Raw genomic sequence first — 26494 nt, forward strand, 5'->3', positions numbered from 1 at the left:
TTTAATAAATAATAAAATATATTTATTTTATGGAATAAAGGATATGGTTTACATATTTGGCATGAAAACAGTGTTTGACAGAATACAGCAGATTTAAGGCACATTGTAAAATTACGAATGAACAAAATCAGCATTGATTACATGGAACGTCAAACATTTCTGATAGACCCAATAACCCGACGTTGTGATACAAATAAAAACACACTGCTACTCTGCTACTACAGAGCAGGCCTATACAAAAACAATCACTATTCACTACAGATTGCATGTGCTCAGGACTTTTACATTGTACAAGAATAAATGGAAGTGCATAGTGACAAAAATATCCTGTGTCAAAAAGTTCAATCTAATAAGGATGGGTTTCCTTTTAATTCACAGGAAAGTGTTCTCAACTAATACAATTTTCAGTGGCTTCTCACTTTTCTTCTGGATCTTAGAAAATAGTTGGTTATAATACACTTTTCTTTTACAATGTAAAATACATTTAATATTCTCTGAAATGAAAACATAAAAAGGCACTTAATTGACACTGTATGGACAAGTGTAAGGAGAGGCACCACACCAAATGGCATAATCAAATTAACAAAACATAATGATGCTCTGGAACATTTGGCAGGGGTTAGTAGTTACTTTCAGCTTTGCACGTCATACACACCCACCCCCACATCTTGCAAAAACTTACTATGACATCATTGATTTACAAATATTACATGCCTTTCATCACATACAATAAAACCCAGTCCTACCAAAACATCACTGAGGGGATGGTGTAACCATTATCTGTATGTGGACCCTAACAAGCACATTTGCCCTTCTCCTGGGTCTTGGGCTCTGTGATGTCTGTGTGACCACTGTGTCCATTGGATCGCACAGTTCCATCAGGGATCCAGGACTTGTCCACACAGCGCTCCATCCTCTTCATAATGAGGTCCAGCAGGACATCCACGGCCTGGCTAACAAACTGCCCGTTAGCTGCACTTGTCTCAAAGTAAGGGATTCTGCACGGGAAGGAGAGCAACACAAGAAAATTGACTGATGTCTCTGTATGATGCAAACTATCTACCTACAACCTGAATAGGTTTTGATCTAATTGAAAGCGTTACTCTAAGAGAGAATATAGTTCTCAGCAGTTGAAAAGAAATCAAGGTTGAAAAAAAATATTTGTGTGGGTGTTTGGTTTTCGTCATGAAACATGCACTTGTGCTATAGTAGTGGAAGATGCATATTTGAAATAGTAGAGGAGCATGGCTCTCTAAAAACCACATTGGATTTCAGACTGGTGGAGCCATCGTTAATGTTAAAAAATAACGACACTAACCAAATCTGACATATGAGTCGTATCTAGTCAACCATGACAACTCAATATGATGTGCATCTGGAAGAGAGACTTCAGACTGGCTACCTATATGATATTCAGCAATAACATTATGACTGGGCTATGTTAATCGGATTACCCATCCTAAAACTTTAAATATGTTGTCATTTAGATATTTTCCACGCACAAGATGGCCATTCAGCTCACCATAACTTTTTAACATAACATGATCATAACTAAGTACTGGGGGCTCTATTTTCATCTGGCCTTAAGATCGTGCAATTGTCAAAACGCACGCTCGTTTGCAATTTAGACCTGTTAAAGCCAGGGCTGTTCTATTTTCACACCCTAGCGCCAGGATTGGTAATTTACCTGTCGTATGAACTCGCTTGAGATGAGGTGGGAGGGGTGGAAATATCCAATTAGTGTCCTTAAAAACATGCGCCAAAATGCCAATTTCAGTATGCAAATTCAGTAGCTAACGCGGTTGGATATGGCATGGATATTGACCACGGAAGCGCAGCCTATCCAGCCCTGATTCACAGTGCTCATATGCACATGGAACAAGAGACAAGTGTTTTTTTTAAATGTTCCCCATAAACTTTTTTTTGTTGTTGTGAATTTTACCCCGTTTTCTCCCCAATTTCATGGTATCCAATTGTAGCTACTATCTTGTCTCATAGCTACAACTCCCGTACGGGCTCGGGAGAGACGAAGGTTGAAAGTCATGCATCCTCTGATACACAACCCAACCAAGCCGCACTGCTTCTTAACACAGCGCGCATCCAACCCGGAAGCCAGCTGCACCAATGTGACGGAGGAAACACCGTGGACCTGGCAACCTAGGTGCACAGGAGTCGCTGGTGCGCGATGAGACAAGGATATCCCTACCGGCCAACCCCTCCCTAATCCGGGCGACGCTAGGCCGACTGTGCGTCGCCCCACGGACCTCCTGGTGGCGCAGTACAGCGCCCTTAAACAGCGCCCTTAGCCACTGCGCCACCCGGGAGCCCCCCATAAACTTTTTGTATTGATTTGTAAAAAAAATAAAGACACTCCTTCAAGTGTATTTAAACAATTCAGTCCTATTATGCAGTATCAACGGTAGACATAGGCTATATCTTTCTTATTGAGAATGTGCCTCACACAAACAATACAATTTAAGGCAGACTATTTTTTAAGCGCAATATCTAAAGGCCTATACTGATTGAAGCCTATTATAACCAGGTTGGCTGTCAACACTCAAAATAGAGCAAACACAGGATGTTATTTTTTATTTTTTACTCGTGTTATCACTTGTTACTGTAGCCTATGCTAATGACCAAACTGTATTATACTGTATTGTACTACAATGGTCTAGGACAGAATATTCCATGCCCCCAGCCAAACTGGAGTTGATGACAATGCAAAGACCTTCAATAACCTACAGAACTTGAGACTAACACATGCAGCCTTGATTGGCCAGTGAGTGGTCAAGTCCTCCTCCCACCTACAACTTGTTTATTCATACATTTATAAAACAGCCATTTCGCACCACCGCCAGCTATTATGCTTATAATAACAGCTGTGAAAATAGCAAAAATATTACTGACACACCCCTCCACCTACAGAGCTACCCCCAGCGCTTATATTTACCATTGAGTTAGGTTTTTTAAAATAGAGTCCGTAGTCTCTTACGACATGGCTTTTGACCACAAATTTGCATTTGTTAGTTTTAGCAAAACATAGGATGTCCATATCTAATCCCTTTATATTCACTAAATGTGTAATTTCAGGCCACAAGCAGGATACTTTACATGGATGTGTAAATATTTGCCTTTCCAGAAAGACCAACCTAGCCTAACATTTAGTATTGTTCGAGATTCCCCTGCACAGCCTTGAGTAAACACACATCAGCCACTGCCTTCTTGGCAAATGTTTCAGGGAGGGTTAGTCACAGGTAAGGGACACATACCCATACTTCTCTGCCAACTCACGGGCCTCATCTTCACGGACTGCCCTCTGCTCCTGCAGGTCACACTTGTTGCCACAGAGAACAATGTCTGGATTCTCGCAGTAAGCGTGCATCTGTAATTGACCTGAAAAAGTGAATAAGCCAGTCATCAGCCCACCAGTCATGATTGAAAGATAGTGGTTAAGACACTGCACATTTCTTTGGAAGTCAACATGAGATTGTGGTTGTCAGAATCTACATGTACAGAGGACTTACTCATCCAATTTCTGACATTAAGGAAACTCTGCTCATTGGTGAGGTCAAACAGGAGGAGGAAGCCCATCGCATCTCGGAAGAAAGCTGTTGTCAAACTCCGAAACCTGACACCACACAAGAAAAAACACCTTGTAAAGAGCTTCATTCAGCTTGAAGAAAGTAAGCAATTGAAAGCTGCCAACAACTACCTGACAGCCAGTGAGGGCTTGAGCACGAGTGTCAGTGGGAGATGAGTTTTGGATTGGCTTACCTCTCCTGCCCTGCCGTGTCCCACAGCTGAACATGAATCCTCTGTCCTCTGCCTGCTGCCCCATCTGGACCATTTGATTTGTATACCTGTCAGACAAAGAGTTATTATACCAATATAAAGCAGTGAGGTCATTCTGGCTATGAGGCCCTAAAAATATACTTTCCTATTGGTCAGCCTACATATACTGTATTATCTTGCAACCCAATCTTGCAACATTTAGATGGAAAATGTTTGCCCTGATAATCTCTACAATTATACACAGCATGAGTGATTATGATTAAATGACCCTGGTGTTTGGTTATGTGGTGTGAAGTGTTTATTTTCTAGGAGGGTGCTGCTGAACTCAAGTGATATTAGTCATCCATTCTTGGTCTGGGAGTTCCTCAGATTCCTGCGACACCCACACATACTGGTACATCGGCAGGTTCATATGTTTCAGACTCATTCTCTACAAAAAAACAGTTCTACCACTACCTTTTGCACTGTGAGGAGTAATGCTTTTAAGCTCCTACTTACTTTCCATGGTTAATAGTAAACCTGCACTACAAAAAATGTCACATGGAATAATTGGCCATTTCAAATGTTAACTCTTTCAACCAAGCAGCACACTATTTGGTCATTACGGGTGGTAAGGGAGTACCTGTATGTGAATAATTAAATTAATGGTTTCTCACACAAGTGACAAATTGTATGACTAGGGCAATCAACTTACCACTCGTTTTTCTCTGAAATCAATGCCCACTGTAGTGATGAATTTGGAGTTAAACTTTTTGTCGGTGTACTGGTAGAGAAAGCTGGTTTTCCCTACTCCAGAATCACCAAGGGCTAGGAACTTGATGAGGTAGTCATAGTCCCCATCAGACATAGTGAGTGCTTATTTCAGACCTGAAAACCAGACAAAGAAACCAAACATTGAAGGAAGCAACTTAAAATCTGTGCACATATCCTGATGCAAATTTAAAACAGAGACTGTAGATAATTATTTGTAAACTAAACTATACACACACACACACACACACACACACACACACACACACACACACACACACGTATGTGGACACCCCTTCAAATTAGTGGATACAGCTATTTTAGCCACACCTGTTGCTGACAGGTGTATAAAATTGAGCACACCGCCGTGCAATCTCCATAGTCAAACATTGGCAGTAGCATAGCCTTACTGAAGAGCTCAGTTACTTTTCACATGGCACCGTCATAGGATGCCAGGATGCCACCTATCCAACAAGTCAGTTGATCAAATTTCTGCCCTGCTAGAGCTGCCCCGTTCAACTGTAAGTACTGTTATTGTGAAGTGGAAACGTCTAGGAGCAAGAATGGCTCAGCAGCGAAGTAGTAGGCCACACAAGGTCAAAGAACGGGACCGAAAAAGTAGTCCATCCTCGGTTGTAAACGCTTATTACAGAGTTCCAAACTTTCTCTGGAAGCTAAGTCAGGAGCTTCATGAAATGGGTTTCCATGGCCGAGCAGCCGCACACAAGCCTAATATCACCAAGTACAATGCCAAGCATCAGCTGGAGTGGTGTACAGCTCCAAGCAATTGGACTCTGGAGCAGTGAAAACATGTTCTCTGTAGTGATGAATCAAGCATCACCATCTGGCAGTCTGACGGAAGAATCTGGGTTTGGCGGATGCCAGGAGAACACTACCTGCCCCAATGCATAGTGCCAATTGTAAAGCTTGATGGAGGAGGAATAGTGGTCTGGGGCGGTTTTTCATGGTTTGGGCTATGCCTCTTAGTTCTAGTGAAGGAAAATCTTGGTGCTACAGCATACGATGACATTCGACAATTCTGTGTTGCCACTTTGCTCTTTCCTGTTTTAGTATGACAATGCCCTCGTGTACAAAGTGAGGTCCATACAGAAATGTTTTTTCAAGATCAGTGTGGAAGCACTTGACTGGCCTGCACAGAGCGACAACCTAAACCCCATCGAACACCTTTTGGATGAATTGGAACACCGACTGAGCCAGGTCTAATCGTCCAACATCTGTGCCTGACCTCACTAATGCTCGTGGCTGAAAGGAAGCAAGTCCCTGCAGCAATGTTCCAACACCTCGTGGAAAGCTTTCCCAGAAGAGTGGAGTCTGTGGGGCCGATACCGGTTAATCGGACGATTACATTTTTAAAAATGTATAATAATGACAATTACAACAATACTGAAGTAACACGTATTTTAACTTAATATAATACATCAATAAAATCAATTTAGCATCAAATAAAATGAATGTTCAATTTGGTTTAAATAATGCAAAAACAAAGTGTTGGAGAAGAAAGTAAAAGTGCAATATGTGCCATGTAAAAAGGCTAACGTTTAAGTTCCTTGCTCAGAACATGAGAACATATGAAAGCTGGTGGTTCCTTTTAACAGGAGTCTTCAATATTCCCAGGTAAGAAGTTTTAGGTTGTAGTTATTATAGGAATTATAGGACAATTTCTCTCTATACGATTTGTATTTCATATACCTTTGACTATTGGATGTTTTTATCGGCACTATAGTATTGCCAGTGTAACAGCATAGCTTCCGTCCCTCTCATCGTCCCTACCTGGGCTCGACCCAGGAACACGTCGACAACAGCCACCCTCGAAGCACTGTTACCCATCGCTCCACAAAAGCCGCAGCCCTTGCAGAGCAAGGGGAACAACCACTCCAAGTCTCAGAGCGAGTGATGTTTGAAACGCTATTAGCGGGGTGCGCGCTAACTAGTTAGCCATTTCACATCGGTTACACCAGCCTAGTCTCGGGAGTTGATAGGCTTGAAGTCATAAACAGCTCAATGCTTGAAGCACATCGACGAGCTGTTGGCAAAACGCCCAAAAGTGCCGTTTGAATTAATGCTTACGAGCCTGCTGGTGCCTACCATCGCTCAGTCAGACTGCTCTATCAAATATCAAATCATAGACTTAATTATAACATAATAACACACAGAAATACGAGCCTTAGGTCATTAGGTCATTAATATTGTTTTCACTATATATTTTACCTCTTGGGGATGTTATTCGAAAACATAATGTAAACTTTCACTGCTATGCGGATGACACACAGCTGTACATTTCAATGAAACATGGTGAAGCCCCAAAATTGCCCTCGCTAGAAGCATGTGTTTCAGACATAAGGAAGTGGATGGCTGCAAACTTTCTACTATTAAACTCGGACAAAACAGAGATCCTTGTTCTAGGTCCCAAGAAACAAAGAGATCTTCTGTTGAATCTGACAATTAATCTTAATGGTTGTACAGTCGTCTCAAATAAAACTGTGAAGAACCTCGGCGTTACTCTGGACCCTGATCTCTCTTTTGAAGAACATATCAAGACCATTTTGAGGACAGCTTTTTTCCATCTACGTAACATTGCAAAAATCAGAAACTTTCTGTCCAAAAATGATGCAGAAAAATTAATCCATGCTTTTGTCACTTCTAGGTTAGACTACTGCAATGCTCTACTTTCCGGCTACCCGGATAAAGCACTAAATAAACTTCAGTTAGTGCTAAATACGGCTGCTAGAATCCTGACTAGAACCAAAAAATTTGATCATATTACTCCAGTGCTAGCCTCTCTACACTGGCTTCCTGTCAAAGCAAGGGCTGATTTCAAGGTTTTACTGCTAACCTACAAAGCATTACATGGGCTTGCTCCTACCTACCTCTCTGATTTGGTCCTGCCGTACATACCTACACGTACAAGACGCAGGCCTCCTAATTGTCCCTAGAATTTCTAAGCAAACAGCTGGAGGCAGGGCTTTCTCCTATAGAGCTCCATTTTTATGGAACGGTCTGCCTACCCATGTCAGAGACGCAAACTCGGTCTCAACCTTTAAGTCTTTACTGAAGACTCATCTCTTCAGTGGGTCATATGATTGAGTGTAGTCTGGCCCAGGAGTGGGAAGGTGAACGGAAAGGCTCTGGAGCAACGAACCACCCTTGCTGTCTCTGCCTGGCCGGTTCCCCTTTTTCCACTGGGATTCTCTGCCTCTAACCCTGTTACGGGGCTGAGTCACTGGCTTGCTGGGGCTCTCTCGTGCCGTCCCTGGGGGGTGCGTCACCTGGGTGGGTTGATTCACTGTTGTGGTCGGCCTGTCTGGGTTCCCCCCCTTGGGTTGTACCGTGTCGGAGATCTTTGTGGGCTATACTCGGCCTTGTCTCAGGATGGTAAGTTGGTGGTTGAAGATATCCCTCTAGTGGTGTGGGGGCTGTGCTTTGGCAAAGTGGGTGGGGTTACATCCTTCCTGTTTGGCCCTGTCCGGGGGTGTCCTCGGATGGGGCCACAGTGTCTCCTGACCCCTCCTGTCTCAGCCTCTAGTATTTATGCTGCAGTAGTTTATGTGTCGGGGGGCTGGGGTCAGTTTGTTTATCTGGAGTACTTCTCCTGTCCTATTCAGGTGTCCTGTGTGAATCTAAGTGTGCGTTCTCTAATTCTCTCCTTCTCTCTTTCTTTCTCTCTCTCGGAGGACCTGAGCCCTAGGACCGTGCCCCAGGACTACCTGACATGATGACTCCTTGCTGTCCCCAGTCCACCTGGCCATGCTGCTGCTCCAGTTTCAACTGTTCTGCCTTACTATTATTCAACCATGCTGGTCATTTATGAACATTTGAACATCTTGGCCACGTTCTGTTATAATCTCCACCCGGCACAGCCAGAAGAGGACTGGCCACCCCACATATGCTCTCTCTAATTCTCTCTTTCTTTCTCTCTCTCGGAGGACCTGAGCCCTAGGACCGTGCCCCAGGACTACCTGACATGATGGCTCCTTGCTGTCCCCAGTCCACCTGACTGTGCTGCTGCTCCAGTTTCAACTGTTCTGCCTTATTATTATTTGACCATGCTGGTCATTTATGAACATTTGAACATCTTGGTCATGTTCTGTTATAATCTCTACCCGGCACAGCCAGAAGAGGACTGGCCACCCCACATAGCCCGGTTCCTCTAGGTTTCTTCCTAGGTTTTGGCCTTTCTAGGGAGTTTTTCCTAGCCACCGTGCTTTTACACCTGCATTGTTTGCGGTTTGGGGTTTTAGGCTGGGTTTCTGTACAGCACTTTGAGATATCAGCTGATGTACGAAGGGCTATATAAATAAATTTGATTTGATTTGATTTGAATCCGGAAACGATCACCTCGAAAACAAGACGTTTATTTTTTCAGTAAAATACGGAACCGTTCCGTATTTTATCTAACGGCTGGCATCCATAAGTCTAAATATTCCTGTTACATTGCACAACCTTCAATGTTATGTCATAATTACATACAATTCTGGCAAATTAGGCGGCCCAAACTGTTGCATATACACTGACTTTTCTAGTGCCGACAGAGATTGCTGCCTCTCTTTGCGTTCATAGGAAACTATGCAGTTTGTTTTTTTACATGTTATTTCTTACATTAGTACCCCAGGTCATCTTAGGTTTCATTACATACAGTCGAGAAGAACTACTGAATATAAGAGCAGCGTCAACTCACCATCAGTATGACCAAGAATATGACTTTTGCGAACCACTGCTTTTAATCAGGGCAAGGTGGACGGAAATATGACCGAATAAAAACAGTGTAGCTATTCCCTCCACAAGGCAATCAAACAAGCTAAGCATCAGTATAGAGACAAAGTAGAATCTCAATTCAACGGCTCAGACACAAGAGGTATGTGGCAGGGTCTTACAGTCAATCACAGATTACAAAATGAAAACCGGCCCAGTCACGGACCAGGATGTCTTGCTCCCAGGCAGACTAAATAAACTTTTTTGCCCGCTTTGAGGACAATACAGTGCCACTGACACGGCCTGCAACCAAAACAAGCGGCCTCTCCTTCACTGCAGCCGAGGTGAGTAAAACATCTACAGATGCACAATCGAGAGCATCCTGGCGGGCTGTATCACCGCCTGGTACGGCAACTGCTCCGCCCACAACCGTAAGGCTCTCCAGAGGGTAGTGAGGTCTGCACAACGCATCACCGGGGGCAAACTACCTGCCCTCCAGGACACATACACCACCCGATGTTACAGGAAGGCCATAAAGATCATCAAGGACAACAACCACCCGAGCCACTGCCTGTTCACCCCACTATCATCCAGAAGGCGAGGTCAGTACAGGTGCATCAAAGCTGGGACCGAATAACAGCTTCTATCTCAAGGCCAGACTGTTAAACAGCCACCACTAATATTAAGTGGCTGCTGTCAACACACTGACTCAACTCCAGCCACTTTAATAATGGGAATTGATGGGAAATGTAAAATATATCACTAGCCACTTTAAACAATGCTACCTAATATAATGTTTACATACTCTACATTATTCATCTCATATGCATACGTATATACTGAACTCTATATCATCTACTGCATCTTTATGTAATACATGTATCACTAGCCACTTTAACTATGCCACTTTGTTTACATACTCATCTCATATGTATATACTGTACTCGATACCATCTACTGTATCTTGCCTATGATGCTCTGTACCACCACTCATTCATATATCTTTATGTACATATTCTTTATCCCCTTACACTTGTGTGTGTATATAAGACAGTAGTTTTGGAATTGTTAGTTAGATTACTTGTTGGTTATCACTGCATTGTCGGAACTAGAAGCACAAGCATTGCGCTACACTCGCATTAACATCTGCTAACCATGTGTATGTGACAAATAAAATTTGATTTGATTTTGATTTGACTGCGTGCAATGAACGCAAGAGAAGTGACACAATTTCACCTGGTTAATATTGCCTTCTAACCTGGATTTCATTTAGCAAAATATGCAGGTTTAAAAATATATACTTTTGTGTATTGATTTTAAGAAAGGTATTGATGTTTATGGTTAGGTACAGTCGTCCAACGATTGTGCTGTTTTTGCAAATGTGCTTTTGTTAAATCATCCCCCGTTTGGCGAAGTTTCCTGTCTTTGTTAGGAAGAATAGTCTTCAGAGTTTGCAACGAGCCAGGTTAGCAGGCAATATTAACTAAATATGCAGGTTTCAAAATATATACTTGTGTATTGATTTTAAGAAAAGGCATTGATGTTTATGGTTAAGTACACATTGGAGCAATACAGTCCTTTTTCGCAAACACGCACTGCATCGATTATATGCAACGCAGGACATGCTAGATAAACTAGTAATATCATCAACCATGTGTAGTTAACTGGTGATTTATGATTGATTGTTTTTCTTATAAGAAAAGTTTAATGCTAGCTAGCAACTTACCTTGGCTTACTGCATTGGCTTAACAGGCAGTCTCCTCGTGGAGTGCAAAGTAATCAAATGGTTAGAGCGTTGGGACTAGTTAACTGTAAGGTTGCAAGATTGAATCCCCGAGCTGACAAGGTACAGATCTGTCATTCTGCCCCTGAACAAGGCAGTTAACCCACCGTTCCTAGGCAGTCATTGAAATTAAGAATGTGTTCTTAACTGACTTGCCTAGTTAAATAAAGGATAAATAAAATGTGTAATTTTTGTATTATTTTTAAATCTGCCAAATGTGTCCAAAAATACCAATTGTTATGAAAACTTGAAATCGCCCCCAATTAAATTGGCCGTTCCGATTGATCGGTCAACCTCTAGTTTCTACTACATAACCACAACATAAAACGGTTCCCAGTGCCTTAAAAATAGCAGATTTTTACGCTAGCAGGGTAGAGTGCCTACGAAACAGTTGACCCGAGGACCAAACCTTTAGAGCTATGTTGGAGACGGACACGCCTCGGTCTGTCTTTTGAGAGCCTACAGCTCTCTTCTCATGGTCATGTAAGTATGCGGACACAGTAACAGGAAACACAAATATTTTATGTGAAAGAAACTACATTCGCCTCTATGCATGTTCAGTAAGGAAATGCTCAAACTTAGATCCTGCTATAACCCCATCCACAGTGAACTTTCACCTGTTTGCTTGGTAAAAGTGGATAATCTCCTATTTGGGGCAACTGTTACAGATTGAAACTCTACATGAGAGGATTAATTGTGGGTAATTATGCAAATAAGACTAAGAATTAAACAATTGATCAACAGACTAAAAATTCACAAGAAAAACAAGTTATTCCATAAGAGTTGTCACAATTAGAGTTCAAATTGTATTGAGCTGAAATTTTCACTGGCATGATTGGTCCTGGTCCATAAATAGTTTGTAAATAAATCAGAATTAATCGATGTGTTTTTGATAGATACAAAATATGTATTACACAAAGCTATAGTGACATGCATTACTACGGAGTTATTATAGCATAGCTAGAAAGTTGAGGCCTGTGAATGAGAGACTGTGGTGGACACAAAATGAACTGAACACAGATATCCATCAAATAATATTCAAGAGAACAAGCTGGATGTGATTCCCACTGAAAGCAGAGTCCATCACATGACCACGGTATGAAAAGGCATTCTTTCACTCTGTCCAGCACTAAAGCCCTCATCCTGAGCAATAAGCTACTTAAAGTCTGGAGCAAAATCAAGTTCTGTGATGAACACAACTGTGACTGGACTAGTGGTACCCAATCTCCAGCCTCTCTGAGCTGTTCCCCAGTAGGAAATGGAATAGCCAGGCTTACATTCTAAAGGCTTATATATGGACCGACTTATTATGCTTCACTGCACAACTGCACAGTACTACCTGCACACACTAATCGATTGACCTCGTCAAGCAAAAATGACAGTCAACTGTATTATTAAGTAAATGATGTCTCAAATCTCTTGGTCACCAGGCAGTTCATGCTTGTATAAGGGTACACCATCTGGCCAGCAGGGACACATTTACAGAGGATTTCCCCAGAGAAACAGGCCCCCTGGCTTGCGGGCAGCCCTGCTCTTTCGAAGGTTAGGATCACTGAGGCGGCACCAGTCGCCTCCAATGGTAATCAGATTAACTGCAAAAGTTCATGTGAAAGCAGGCTGCTACAGAGGATGCTAATCATGTAGGCCAAAGGCTTACAGTCTCTCGTGAAAGTCTACAGACCCCTTACACTGTCTTCACATTTAGTTGCCTTATAATTTTATCTAAAAAAGGGACAACAAGTGTTTAAAACATTTTACTGATCTACACAACCTACTCCACATTCTCAAAGTGAAAGAAAAATAACTGTACCAACTCAACAAAAAAACATGGTGACATGGCCATGGTAGCCAAAAAACATGGTGACATGGCCATGGTAGCCAAAAAACATGGTGACATGGCCATGGTAGCCAAAAAAAATGGCCTGCTCAGCATTTTCATACATGATCCTAAGCATGATGGGATGTTAATTGCTTATTTAACTCAGGAACCACACCAGTGTGGATTGTGGAATCACCTGCTTTCAATACTTTGTATCCCTTATTTACGCAAGTGTTTTCATTATTTTAGCAGTTACCTGTATGTTGCCATAAGAGTCGGGCAAAGTTGCTAGAATCTTGTTGAAAATTATTCACAGCTGTTATGGCTTAATTTTAAGGTGGCACAATGTGAATACAGTGCAAGGGGTGTGTAGACTTTCACTAGGCACTGTGTCATTGAACTGCCTATCATTCCCTTTGTTTTCACCTTTATTTAACCAGGTAGGCTAGTTGAGAACAAGTTCTCATTTACAATTGCGACCTGGCCAAGATAAAGCGTAGAAATTCGACAGATACAACAACAGAGTTACACATGGAATAAACAAAACCTAGTCAATAATACAGTAGTACAAAAGGCCTATATACAGTGAGTGCAGATGAGGTAAGGAAATAAATAGGCCATGGTGGCGAAGTAATTATAGTATAGCAATTAAACACTGGAATGGTAGATCGGCAGACGATGAATGTGCAGGTAGAGATACTGGGGTGCAAAGGAGCAAAATAAATAAATACCAGTATGGGGATGAGGTAGGTAGATAGCCCATCTGTAAACAGCCCATCTATGTACAGGTGCAGTGATATGTAAGCTGCTCTGACAGCTGGTGCTTAAAGCTATTGAGGGAGATGGGAGTCTCCAGCTTCAGAGATTTTTGTAATTCGTTCCAGTCATGGGCAGCAGAGAACTGGAAGGAAATATGACCAAAGGAGGAATTGGCTTTGGGGTGACCAGTGAGATATATCTGCTGGAGCGCGTGCTGCTATGGTGACCAGTGAGCTGAGATTAGGCGGGGCTTTACCTAACAGAGACTTGTAGATGACCTGTAGCCAGTGGGTTTGGCGACGAGTATGAAGCGAGGGCCAACCAACGAGAGCATACAGGTCGCAATGGTGGGTAGTGTATGGGGCTTTGGTGACAAAACAGATAGACTACATCCAGTTTGTTGAGTAGAGTGTAGGAGGCTATTTTATAGATGACATCACCGAAGTCAAGGATCGCTAGGATGGTCAGTTTTACGAGGGTATGTTTGGCAGCATGAGTGAAGGATGCTTTGTTGCGATATAGGAAGCCGATTCTAGATTTAAGTTTGGATTGGAGATGCTTAATGTGAGTCTGGAAGGAGAGTTTATAGTCTAACCAGACACCCAGGTATTTGTAGTTGTCCACGTATTCTAAGTCCGAGCCGTCCAGAGTAGTGATGCTGGACGGGCAAGCAGGTGCGGGCAGTGATCGATTGAATAGCATGCATTTAGCTTTACTTTTGTTTAAGAGCAGTTGGAGGCCACGGAAGGAGAGTTGTATAGCATTGAAGCTCGTCTGGAGGTTAGTTAACACAGTGTCCAAGGAGGGGCCAGAAGTATACAGAATGGGGTCGTCTGCATAGAGGTGTACCAGAGAATCATCAGCAGCAAGAGCAACACCATTGATGTATACAGAAAAGAGAGCCAGCCCGAGAATTGAACCCTGTGGCACACCCATTGAGACCGTCTACCCTAAGCTACAGCCTGTAGAGAAAAAAAAACAAGAAAAGCCTAAATTACATATTTTCATCTAATTATGCTAAATGGGTTTGCTATAGTTTTTTTTACTGGAATCCTTTTTTTGATGAGTGGGATAACAAGTAGCAGGTGTATGAATTGTCCTGAGACTAATCTGATCACAGCTTCTACAAGGAAGCCTGAACGGCTGTGATTACATGTGTTGCAGATGAGGAAGCCCACTACAGTGACTGCAGTATGAAATATTTTAACAAGGTGTGAAATACAACCTTGCAAGTTAGACATTACATCATCTTGAGTAGGCCTTCTGCACATGTTTTTGAGTGAAATCCCTATGCACTGATTGGCTGGTTCTACCTCACTGCCTGTCACTGATATCAGGTAAATATTAAATTCAGATTCTCTACACATTTGTTCAGGAATTTGCTCAAATTATTTGAGTCACATCGCTGCCCCTGCCCATTTCTAAAACAGAAGATCCAAACTGAGCTCATAAACAAGGATCAGCCTTAGTCCTCTTCCAAAAGGTGTTTAAAAGTTATTGAATGTTTACTTTTAAACCTAAACTTCAAGTGAAAGTGGTTAAAAGAGAAGGCTTTAGGCAAAGCCCTGTTCTCTGGTGGTGCGGATTTCACACTAGTTGGAGGAGGGCACCTCAGATTATGTGCAAGCAATCAGAACACAGCCTTTCAGACATTCTCAGAGCAGTAGAGATGAAGTACCCACCCTGGGCAGTTGGCCAACTAAAACAAACTCCTCAAATGAGGATATGCAGATGACATTAACTTAAACAAACTGCACAAGATGAAGGGTGTTGCAGTACTACAATACTACAGCACTCATCCCAGATGTATTGACAGAATGACTTGCCAATATGCATCTGAAATATCACCAGGTTTCATCATGTTCAGGACTGGAAGCACTATTTTGTAACATTCTGAGTATTTTTATTTATTTATTTTATTTCACCTTTATTTAACCAGGTAGGCTAGTTGAAAACAAGTTCTCATTTGCAACTGCGACCTGGCCAAGATAAAGCATAGCAGTGTGAGCAGACAGAGTTACACATGGAGTAAACAATTAACAAGTCAATAACACAGTAGAAAAAAAGGGAAGTATATATACAATGTGTGCAAAAGGCATGAGGAGGTAGGCGAATAATTACAATTTTGCAGATTAACACTGGAGTGATAAATGATCAGATGGTCATGTACAGGTAGAGATATTGGTGTGCAAAAGAGCAGAAAAGTAAATAAATAAAAAACAGTATAAAACAGTATGGGAATGAGGTAGGTGAAAATGGGTGGGCTATTGACCAATAGACTATGTACAGCTGCAGTTAGCTGCTCAGATAGCTGATGTTTGAAGTTGGTGAGGGAGATGAAAGTCTCCAACTTCAGCGATTTTTGCAATTCGTTCCAGTCACAGGCAGCAGAGTACTGGAATGAAAGTCGGCCAAATGAGGTGTTTGCTTTAGGGATGATCAGTGAGATACACCTGCTGGAGCGCGTGCTACGGATGGGTGTTGCCATCGTGACCAGTGAACTGAGATAAGGCAGAGCTTTACCTAGCATGGACTTGTAGATGACCTGGAGCCAGTGGGTCTGGCGACGAATATGTAGCGAGGGCTAGCCGACTAGAGCATACAAGTCGCAGTGGTGGGTGGTATAAGGTGCTTTAGTGACAAAACGGATGGCACTGTGATACACTGCATCCAGTTTGCTGAGTAGAGTGTTGGAAGCCATTTTGTAGATGACGTCGCCGAAGTCGAGGATCGGTAGGATAGTCAGTTTTACTAGGGTAAGCTTGGCGGCGTGACTGAAGGAGGCTTTGTTGCGGAATAGAAAGCAGACTATTGATTTGATTTTCGATTGGAGATTTGATATGATTCTGGAAGGAGAGTTTGCAGTCTAGCCAGACACCTAGGTACTTATAGATATCCACATATTCAAGGTCGGAACCATCCAGGGTGGTGATGCTAGTCGGGCATGCGGGTGCAGGCAGCGATCGCTTGAAAAGCATGCATTTGGTTTTACTAGCGTTTAAGAGCAGTTGGAGGCCACGGAAGGAGTGTTGTATGGCATTGAAGCTCGTTTGGAGGTTAGATAGCACAGTGTCCAATGACGGGCCGAAAGTATATAGAATGGTGTCGTCTGCGTAGCGGTGGAGCAGGGATTCGCCCGCAGCAAGAGCAACATCATTGATATATACAGAGAAAAGAGTTGGCCAGAGAATTGAACCCTGTGGCACCCCCATAGAGACTGCCAGAGGACTGCCGATTTGACACACTGAACTCTGTCTGCAAAGTAATTGGTGAACCAGGCAAGGCAGTCATCCGAAAAACCGAGGCTACTGAGTCTGCCGATAAGAATATGGTGATTGACAGAGTCGAAAGCCTTGGCAAGGTCGATAAAGATGGCTGCACAGTACTGTCTTTTATCGATGGCGGTTATGATATCGTTTAGTACCTTGAGTGTGGCTGAGGTGCACCCGTGACCGGCTCGGAAACCAGATTGCACAGCGGAGAAGGTACGGTGGGATTCGAGATGGTCAGTGACCTGTTTGTTGACTTGGCTTTCGAAGACCTTAGATAGGCAGGGCAGGATGGATATAGGTCTGTAACAGTTTGGGTCCAGGGTGTCTCCCCCTTTGAAGAGGGGGATGACTGCAGCAGCTTTCCAATCCTTGGGGATCTCAGACGATATGAAAGAGAGGTTGAACAGGCTGGTAATAGGGGTTGCGACAATGGCGGCGGATAGTTTCAGAAATAGAGGGTCCAGATTGTCAAGCCCAGCTGATTTATACGGGTCCAAGTTTTGCAGCTCTTTCAGAACATCTGCCATCTGGATTTGGGTAAAGGAGAACCTGGAGAGGCTTGGGCGAGGAGCTGCGGGGGCGGGGCGGAGCTGTTGGCCGAGGTTGGAGTAGCCAGGCGGAAGGCATGGCCAGCCGTTGAGAAATGCTTGTTGAAGTTTTCGATAATCATGGATTTATCGGTGGTGACCGTGTTACCTAGCCTCAGTGCAGTGGGCAGCTGGGAGGAGATGCTCTTGTTCTCCATGGACTTCACAGTGTCCCAGAACTTTTTGGAGTTGGAGCTACAGGATGCAAACTTCTGCCTGAAGAAGCTGGCCTTAGCTTTCCTGACTGACTGCGTGTATTGGTTCCTGACTTCCCTGAACAGTTGCATATCACGGGGACTATTCGATGCTATTGCAGTCCGCCACAGGATGTATTTGTGCTGGTCGAGGGCAGTTAGGTCTGGAGTGAACCAAGGGCTGTATCTGTTCTTAGTTCTGCATTTTTTGAACGGAGCATGCTTATCTAAAATGGTGAGGAAGTTACTTTTAAAGAATGACCAGGCATCCTCAACTGACGGGATGAGGTCAATGTCCTTCCAGGATACCCGGGCCAGGTCGATTAGAAAGGCCTGCTCACAGAAGTGTTTTAGGGAGCGTTTGACAGTGATGAGGGGTGGTCGTTTGACTGCGGCTCCGTAGCGGATACAGGCAATGAGGCAGTGATCGCTGAGATCCTGGTTGAAGACAGCGGAGGTGTATTTGGAGGGCCAGTTGGTCAGGATGACGTCTATGAGCGTGCCCTTGCTTACAGAGTTGGGGTTGTACCTGGTGGGTTCCTTGATGATTTGTGTGAGATTGAGGGCATCTAGCTTAGATTGTAGGACTGCCGGGGTGTTAAGCATATCCCAGTTTAGGTCACTTAACAGAACAAACTCTGAAGCTAGATGGGGGGGCGATCAATTCACAAATGGTGTCCAGGGCACAGCTGGGAGCTGGGGGGGGGGGGGGGGGGGGGGGGGGGGGTCGGTAGCAGGCGGCAACAGTGAGAGACTTATTTCTGGAGAGAGTGATTTTTCAATGACGGCCTAGGAACAGTGGGTTAACTGCCTGTTCAGGGAACGACAGATTTGTACCATGTCAGCTCAGGGGTTTGAACTTGCAACCTTCCGGTTACTAGACCAATGCTCTAACCACTAGGCTACCCTGAGCGTTGGTCCAGTAACTGACAGGTCGCTAGGTTTGAAGACACTTAAGCCTAAATTGTTCCAGGGGCGCTGGACAATGGTGACCCTGGCCATGACCCCACTCTCCAAGGGTGTCTCAGGTGGAGTTAGGATATTTAAAAACACATTTCCAATTCACAAATGGGTATTAATACACACTTGTACATGTGTGAAATAGGACAATTTTTAGAAATTATGGTTATCAGTAGAAACATTTCAAAAACACATACCTGCCCGCACACACACACACAGAGAGAAGAAAACAATTGATTATCTGACACAAACCCGACATAAAACAACATCTAATAACCCCCAGCTCAGTTGGATGTTAGATGTTGTTTTATGTCTCAAGTAGGGTTTGTGTCAGATAATCAATTGTTTTCTTCTGTGTGTGTGTGTGTGTGTGTGTGTGTGTGTGTGTGTGGGCAGGTATGTGTGTTTGAAATGTTTCTACTGATAGGACAATATTTTTAAATTATGGTTATTTCACACATGTACAAGTGTGTATTAATACCCATTTGTGAATTGGAAATGTGTTTTTGCATCCCTCTGGTCATGTTTTACTCTACCATTGACCATGTTTAATAACCATATCTCCTAGTTTGTTCACAATTGCTCAAATCTCAGACTAGACAGAGGTCTATCTTTGAATAGCTGACAGATGTAAAGTAAACTAAAGACAGCCTAAAACTTAATTTGGAATAAATTGGTTTATCATGTCCAGAATGTGTTTAAACCTTGAGAAAATAAAAATGTATTAACACAAAGACAAACATTTTTAGTTCAGTGTTCATTTTTGGTTTTGTCTGAGCTTGTGTTTTTTCTGCATGGCATGTCTCCAGCCAAAATGCCAGATAAGACACCACACTAAAAGAGTGAGGTAGACGCCTGTTGATGTTTCACTAGCCAAATGAATGCAGGTTTATGGATAGATAAATGTAGACAATACAAGGGTTGTAATTATGAGGTCCCATTACACGTGAACAGTTTCCCTCTTTATTGTTGCTTCGACTGGAAAACTAATAAATAAGGTGTGATTACGTTCAACTCTTGTCTTCTGTGGTGTATTGAAAGTATAATATTGGGATGCAAACTCACCATTTTATACATTTAAATGCTATATCTGACATGGTACAAGTATCTTGTTTTTTGAAGTCCATAATCATGTGTGTGAGGTGTACATTTGTTTCAACGTAGATTTGTTTAAGACCACCAAGAAACACGGAGGCTGATTTAGCCCACTGCAGTATAATGTTAAAACTAAAATTAAATGTCATTTTATTTTAAAATGTTACATCAATTCCCAATGAAAGTGTCGCATTCCTACCTAAGTACAGGCTACACGTAGCCTATCCTGTTTTACAATGTAGGTCTATCTAATTTAAGAGTTCACCTCTGAGTTAGAATTCACTTCAAGGCAACTATAAAAAAAAAAATTAAAAAATGTCATTGCACTTTCAGTAGCCTTGGCTTCAAGTAGGCCTAGTAAATGTGAGCAGGAAATAACTTTGTTTCAGCCTTGGCTCAGTGAAAATGCAGATGAAGTTACCCCGTCTTGAGAAAAAAATGTAATATGTTGCACTTATAGCTGTCGATAGAAACAAATCCGCTAAACAGCTCCATATGCCGAGACACATTTATCACGCTAACTTTATTTCGAGAAATGCAACTTACCAGTATATGTGAGTCTCTTTCTTTCTTGGTGTTTCGTGTAGAATCGCCCTATCAAAAGCGATGACAGTTTGTTGATTTTTAGATTTTTAAAAATACTCACTAAATTGAGTTTACTAAGTCCTTTCGATCCATTTGTTGCATGAACACCCTTCACTATCAATGTAACATCACTTCCCGTTCAGTTGAAGTGAGCCAGCCCCTCCCTCTCTCGCCAACCCGTAGAAGACCTCGGAACGGAAAACAACCCTACCCGCTCAGGAGTATTCTTTTGGAACTACACTTTGATCACACCCACAGCTTCATTGCATTTTGGTACAACATAATAACATTAATTTACAATTAAACGCTGCGTTTGCGTTGCAGAGGTAGTTGCAGTGCATACGTTGGATTTATCGAACGTATACGTCAAACTGTATGCGTAAACGGCTTGACAGAAATGGTAGCTGAATGTTGAACTTTTGTTGCATACATATCCAGATGATGCTGCATACTATTTTGCGCCATGACACGGTCGATGTGTTGGAAGTGACACACAGGGTTGGGGAGTAATGCTTCTAAGACACCGACAGTGTCATTGCATAAAATAGTAGCAGCATCATCTGGATATGTATGCAACAAAAGTTCAACATTAACCTTCTGCTACCATTTCTGTCAAGCCGTTTATATATATATAATCAAGATATCTAAAGTGTCACCAAAAAAAGTAAACAATAGGCCTATAGCAAATGCAGCAATGGCATTCATTTGTCACATGTAAATAGCACTTTTCAGTAGTGCTCAAAGCATGTCATTCCATGAGCCCAATCAGTCCTCCATGACAAAATCATAAACAAGAGTAGGGCTGGCTAATAAGTCCTTAGTTTTGGGGTCATGCTCAGGTAAAACAATTTGGCTAATCTATACTTCCAAGTCCTATTCTTGAAGATCAAGGGGTATAACATTTATTGGAATGATTGGAATTCTGATAGACTTTGGTTTTTAATGTAAAGATATAATTTAATCGTATTATTATATGTAGTAGAAAGCGATGGGTTAGAAGAAGTCTACATAACCAACCCATAAATTAAAATTTAACATCCATATATGGCCACCTATGTAAACTTTAAGATTGATTTATGCTGCAATAGATGTTGTTCAATTGGTAACATACATGTTTGTCTTCTTCTAATGCCTCTTAAGGGGATAGTAATCTTAAAACAAAAGAATGGAATCATATTACGTTATTTAGCTTAGGTAATCCAAAAGTTATGTTCCTGGAAAGACAGTACCGTGCAGTATCGAAGAGCCCTCACTGCTGCTCGATCATCCTATTTTTTCCAACTTAATTGAGGAAAATAAGAACCAGAAATGTATTTTCTGGTTTGCGATACTGTCGCAAAGCTAACTACAAAGCAGCATTCCCCAAGAGAGGATAAATTCATGAACTTCTTTGAGGAAAAGATCATGATCATTAGAAAGTAAATTATAGACTCCTCTTTAAACCTGCGTATTCCTCCAAAAACTCAGTTGTCCTGAGTCTGCACAACTCTGCCAGGACCTAGGATCAAGGGAGACAAGTGTTTTGGTACAATATCTCTTGACACAATGATGAAAATAATCATGGCCTCTAAACCTTCAAGCTGCATACCGGACCCGATTCCAATTAAACTACTGAAAGTGCTGCTTCCTGTGCTTGGCCCTCCTATGTTGAACATAAAAAAACGGCTCTCTATCCACCGGATGTGTAACAAACTCACTAAAAGTGGCAGTAATAAAGCCTCTCTTGAAAAAGCCAAACCTTGACCCAGAAAATAAAAAACTATCGGCCTATATTGAATGCAACTCACTGCCTTTCTGAAGACAATGTATACGAAATGCTTCAGTCTGGTTTTAGACCCCATCATAGCACTGAGACTGCACTTGTGAAGGTGGTAAATTACCTTTTAATGGCGTTAGACTGAGGCTCTGCATCTGTCCTCGTGCTCCTAGACCTTAGTGCTGCTTTTGATACCATCGATCACCACATTCTTTTGGAGAGATTGGAAACCCAAATTGGTCTACACGGACAAGTTCTGGCCTGGTTTAGATCTTATCTGTCGGAAAGATATCAGTTTGTCTCTGTGAATGGTTTGTCCTCTGAAAAATCAACTGTACATTTCAGTGTTCCGTTTTAGGACCACTATTGTATTCACTATATATTTTACCTCTTGGGGATGTCATTCGAAAACATAATGTTAACTTTCACTGCTATGCAGATGACACACAGCTGTACATTTCAATGAAACATGGTGAAGCCCCAAAATTGCCCTCGCTGAAAGCCTGTGTTTCAGACATAAGGAAGTGGATGGCTGCAAACTTTCTACTTTTAAACCCGGACAAAACAGAGATGCTTGTTCTAGGTCCCAAGAAACAAAGAGATCTTCTGTTGAATCTGACAATTAATCGTGATGGTTGTACAGTCGTCTCAAATAAAACTGAAGGACCACTGTGTTACTCTGGACCCTGATCTCTCTTTTGACGAACATATCAAGACTGTTTCAAGGACAGCTTTTTTTCATTTACGTAACATGGCAAAAATCTGAAATGTTCTGTCCAAAAACGATACAGAAAAATTAATCCATGCTTTTGTTATTTCTAGGTTAGACTACTGAAATGCTCTACTTTCCGGCTACCCGGATAAAGCACTAAATAAACTTCAGTTAGTGCTAAATACAGCTGCTAGAATCCTGACTAGAACCAAAACATGTGATCATATTACTCCAGTGCTAGCCTCCCTACACTGGCTTCCTGTTAAGGCAAGGGCTGATTTCAAGGTTTTACTGCTAACCTACAAAGCATTACATGGGCTTGTGCCTACCCATCTTTCCGATATGGTCCTGCCGTACATACCTACACATACGCTACGGTCACAAGATGCAGGCCTCCTAATTGTTCCTAGAATTTCTAAGCAAACAGCTGGAGGCAGGGCTTTCTCCTATAGAGCTCAAGTTTTATGGAATGGTCTGCCTACCCATGTGAGAGACGCAGACTCTGTCTCAACCTTTAAGTCTTTATTGAAGACTCATCTCTTCAGTAGGTCCTATGATTGAGTGTAGTCTGGTCCAGGAGTGTGAAGGTGAACGGAAAGGCACTGGAGCAACGAACCGCCCTTGCTGTCTCTGCCTGGCCAGTTCCCCTCTCCACTGGGATTCTCTGCCTCTAACCCTATTAAAAGGGTTGAGTCACTGGCTTACTGGTGCTCTTCCATGCCGTCCCTAGGAGGGGTGCGTCACTTGAGTGGGTTGAGTCACTGACGTGGTCTTCTTATCTGGGTTGGCGCCACCCTTGGGTTGTGCCGTGGCGGAGATCTTTGTTGGATATACTCGGCCTTGTCTCAGGATGGTCAGTTGGTGGTTGAAGATATCCCTCTAGTGGTGTGGGGGCTGTGCTTTGGCTAAATGGGTGGGGTTATAGCCTGCTTGTTTGGCCCTGTCCGGGGGTATCATCGGATGGGGCCACAGTGTCTCCTGACCCCTCCTGTCTCAGCCTCTAGTATTTATGCTGCAGTAGTTTATGTGTCGGGGGGCTAGGGTCTGTCTGTTATATCTGGAGTACTTCTCCTGTCCGATCCGGTGTCCCGTGTGAGTTTTAAGTATGCTCTCTCTAATTATCTCTTTGTTGCTCTCTCTCTTTTGGAGGACCTGAGCCCTAGGACCATGCCTCAGGACTACCTGGCATGATGACTCCTCCTGTGATTACTATTATTTGACCATGCTGGTCACTTCTGAACATCTTGGCCATGTTCTGTTAGAATCTCCAACCGGCACAGCCAGAAGAGGACTGGTCACCCCTCATAGCCTGGTTCCTCTCTTGGTTTCTTCCTAGGTTTTGGCCTTTCTAGGGAGTTTTTCCTAGCCACCATGCTTCTACACCTGCATTGCTTGCTGTTTGGGGTTTTAGGCTGGGTTTCTGTACATCACTTTGAGATATCAGCTGATGTACGAAGGGCTATATAAATAAATTTGATTTGATAACAATTATGAACAGGTAACTAGTAACTAACGGATTACAATTAGAAAGTAACCTACCCAACCCTGCTGACACATTACTGGATTTGTGAGATCTTTCAGTAGCAGAAGGGATTTTATTTAATTCACGTCTAATTTACACACCACACTACAAATTAAATGAAATGATTCCTTGACAGCCACTTCTGCATAGGCCGCAGACTGTCCCACACTCTCCTACACAGTTCTATTGATTTCATACTGTACAGGACCCTCAGGCACGTTGTTTCCATCTCTAGACTGTCCTTGGCTCTCAGGCATCCTATTGTCCTCAGTTTGACTCAAAGTCTCTGGAACAGAGTTATTGTGCTGGGGCTCAAACATGGGTCTATATATATAAACTCCCCCAGCAACTCCTAGCACAGTGGCAAAGGCTATCTGTGCAAAGGGTATCCTTCGTCGAAACATGTTCTCTGGATCAGGAGTCCCACCTACACTTGCATCGATGATCCTGGAAGAATAGAAGAGATTACCCAAAAGCTTTGCCGTGTATTGTCACACTGATGTTGTACATTACGTTTTTGCAGGAAGCACACAAAGCGTTCTTCATGGGCCTCAATTGTGTAGTAGAATGTCATATCAAAAGTTTAAATCACGTGGATGTTGTGACATTACCAGGCTGCTACATATGCGGAGAAGGAAATGTAAGCATTTATAAAACATTGTGTGCATGATACAGCATTCGTGATGCAAACGCGAACCTCAGCTACATACATCATATGAATAATAATGAAATGAATTGTTGTACGTCCCAGTGGTGTCAGATTATTTGTAACATGCGACATTGCAAAACTCTCCATTCATACTCAACCAGATCCTGCGCTACTACACTTACACGAATGCTAATTCGTTATCCTAACCTGCTGTATAAATTCCAACCTGCTACAAAGTCAACTTTCACAAAAACTGTATCCCCTTTAGACAAAGCCGTGGGTTGTTAGCCATAGCTAGCTGGTGAGGGACACAAAAATCTTGTGTTTTCATAATTTTCCTTGCTTTAACATAACTCACCCCGATCTTTTATGAAGTGTGTTTAGACCAAACCGTCTAAAATGCTAACAATTAAACAACTAACGCTGGTTATAAAACGACGTTTGGTTTGAGTGCAAAGGTCGAACATGCATCTACGGCGAATGAAAGGGGACAAGATAAAGGACAACAATGAATTTAAAATCCGATTCGGGACTTGTACGATTCATCCCCATAAAATGCATATAATAATTTATTAAATCAATTGTATGTTCTATAAGTGGTACAGATAACATTGCCCGCTGTATAAATTTACATCACCGATATGTAACACAATAATATCTTGACAATCGCATTCACTTTCCTAGGAATCGCCTGACGTCATCTACCTACGAGCACAAAGACGGAACTAATGTGGATTTTTTTTCAGTGAATATAATTGCAGTTAAATGGTTTATTTTTTGTCTTTTATTTTATTTATATTTTTGTATGTTTGAGCATTGTTAAGACCTGTGTTTGGTTTGCTAGACATGTTTGATGTAGCAATGTAAGTTGATTTTTGTATTATGAATAAAATACATTTATAATAAAAAATAAATTAAAAAAAAAAAGAAAACGAATGTGGGTTGTAGTGCTGCTCGAATGATCTACGTTATATGTAATTAGTTTTAGTTTATCTAAGTAAAGGAATATATTTGCGCACGCTTAAATATCTGAAACAAAGCAGAGCCTGTTAAACTGAGGAAACGAAAATCCCAACTATATAGTGAAGAAGAAACATGTCCTCTTGATAATGGTACACTACGGTCGTGGCCAAAAGTTTAGAGAATGACACAAATATTAATTTTCACAGTCTGCTGCCTCAGTTTGTATGATGGCAATTTGCATAAACTCCAGAATGCTATGAAGAGTGATCTGATGAATTGCAATTCATTGCAAAGTCCCGCAGTTTCAGAATGCTTGAGTCTTTCAAATGACTAGTTGATAATGGATGTAATTACCAATGCACATCTAACACAGGCAGCCTAATCTGACGTGTTTTTGTTTATTCTTCTTCTCCGCAGGTGTATTTGGGGTCCATGTCAATGTCTTCACTGTGGCATTTCGTCTCATCAACTGCTTCCTGGTCCAGACCAGCTTTGTTCCATATGAATACTGGCAGTCCCTCGAAAACACACATCTTATGGTTTTTGAATATTCTTGCAAAAAAAATATTTAAAGTTTAAGCAGTAC

At 42.2% G+C, this 26494-nt stretch overlaps 2 protein-coding genes across 3 annotated transcripts; both read right to left on the reverse strand.

The window, feature by feature from the left end:
• On the reverse strand, positions 1 to 25325 carry rab27a (RAB27A, member RAS oncogene family). Of its 2 annotated transcripts, none has more exons than XM_046349313.1 (6): positions 25304 to 25325; positions 4487 to 4659; positions 3775 to 3860; positions 3525 to 3628; positions 3270 to 3393; positions 1 to 998 (listed from the first exon to the last, which is right to left on the reverse strand). In XM_046349313.1, exons 2-6 carry the CDS (start codon positions 4637 to 4639, stop codon positions 794 to 796), a joined length of 672 nt encoding a protein of 223 aa, XP_046205269.1. In that variant the 5' UTR covers positions 4640 to 4659; positions 25304 to 25325; the 3' UTR covers positions 1 to 793. The 2 variants fall into 2 exon arrangements, with proteins under 2 accessions (XP_046205269.1, XP_046205267.1); XM_046349311.1 differs by lacking the exon at positions 25304 to 25325 and adding an exon at positions 20268 to 20455.
• LOC124035713 (protein PIGBOS1) lies at positions 24350 to 25437 on the reverse strand. Its single transcript, XM_046349314.1, has 2 exons — positions 25304 to 25437; positions 24350 to 24743 (listed from the first exon to the last, which is right to left on the reverse strand). Exon 2 carries the CDS (start codon positions 24698 to 24700, stop codon positions 24470 to 24472), a length of 231 nt encoding a protein of 76 aa, XP_046205270.1. The 5' UTR covers positions 24701 to 24743; positions 25304 to 25437; the 3' UTR covers positions 24350 to 24469.
• Positions 25438 to 26494: the final 1057 nt, after the last annotated feature.

This window comes from Oncorhynchus gorbuscha, linkage group LG05 (assembly GCF_021184085.1).
Source record: "Oncorhynchus gorbuscha isolate QuinsamMale2020 ecotype Even-year linkage group LG05, OgorEven_v1.0, whole genome shotgun sequence".
Lineage (NCBI taxonomy): Eukaryota > Metazoa > Chordata > Actinopteri > Salmoniformes > Salmonidae > Oncorhynchus > Oncorhynchus gorbuscha.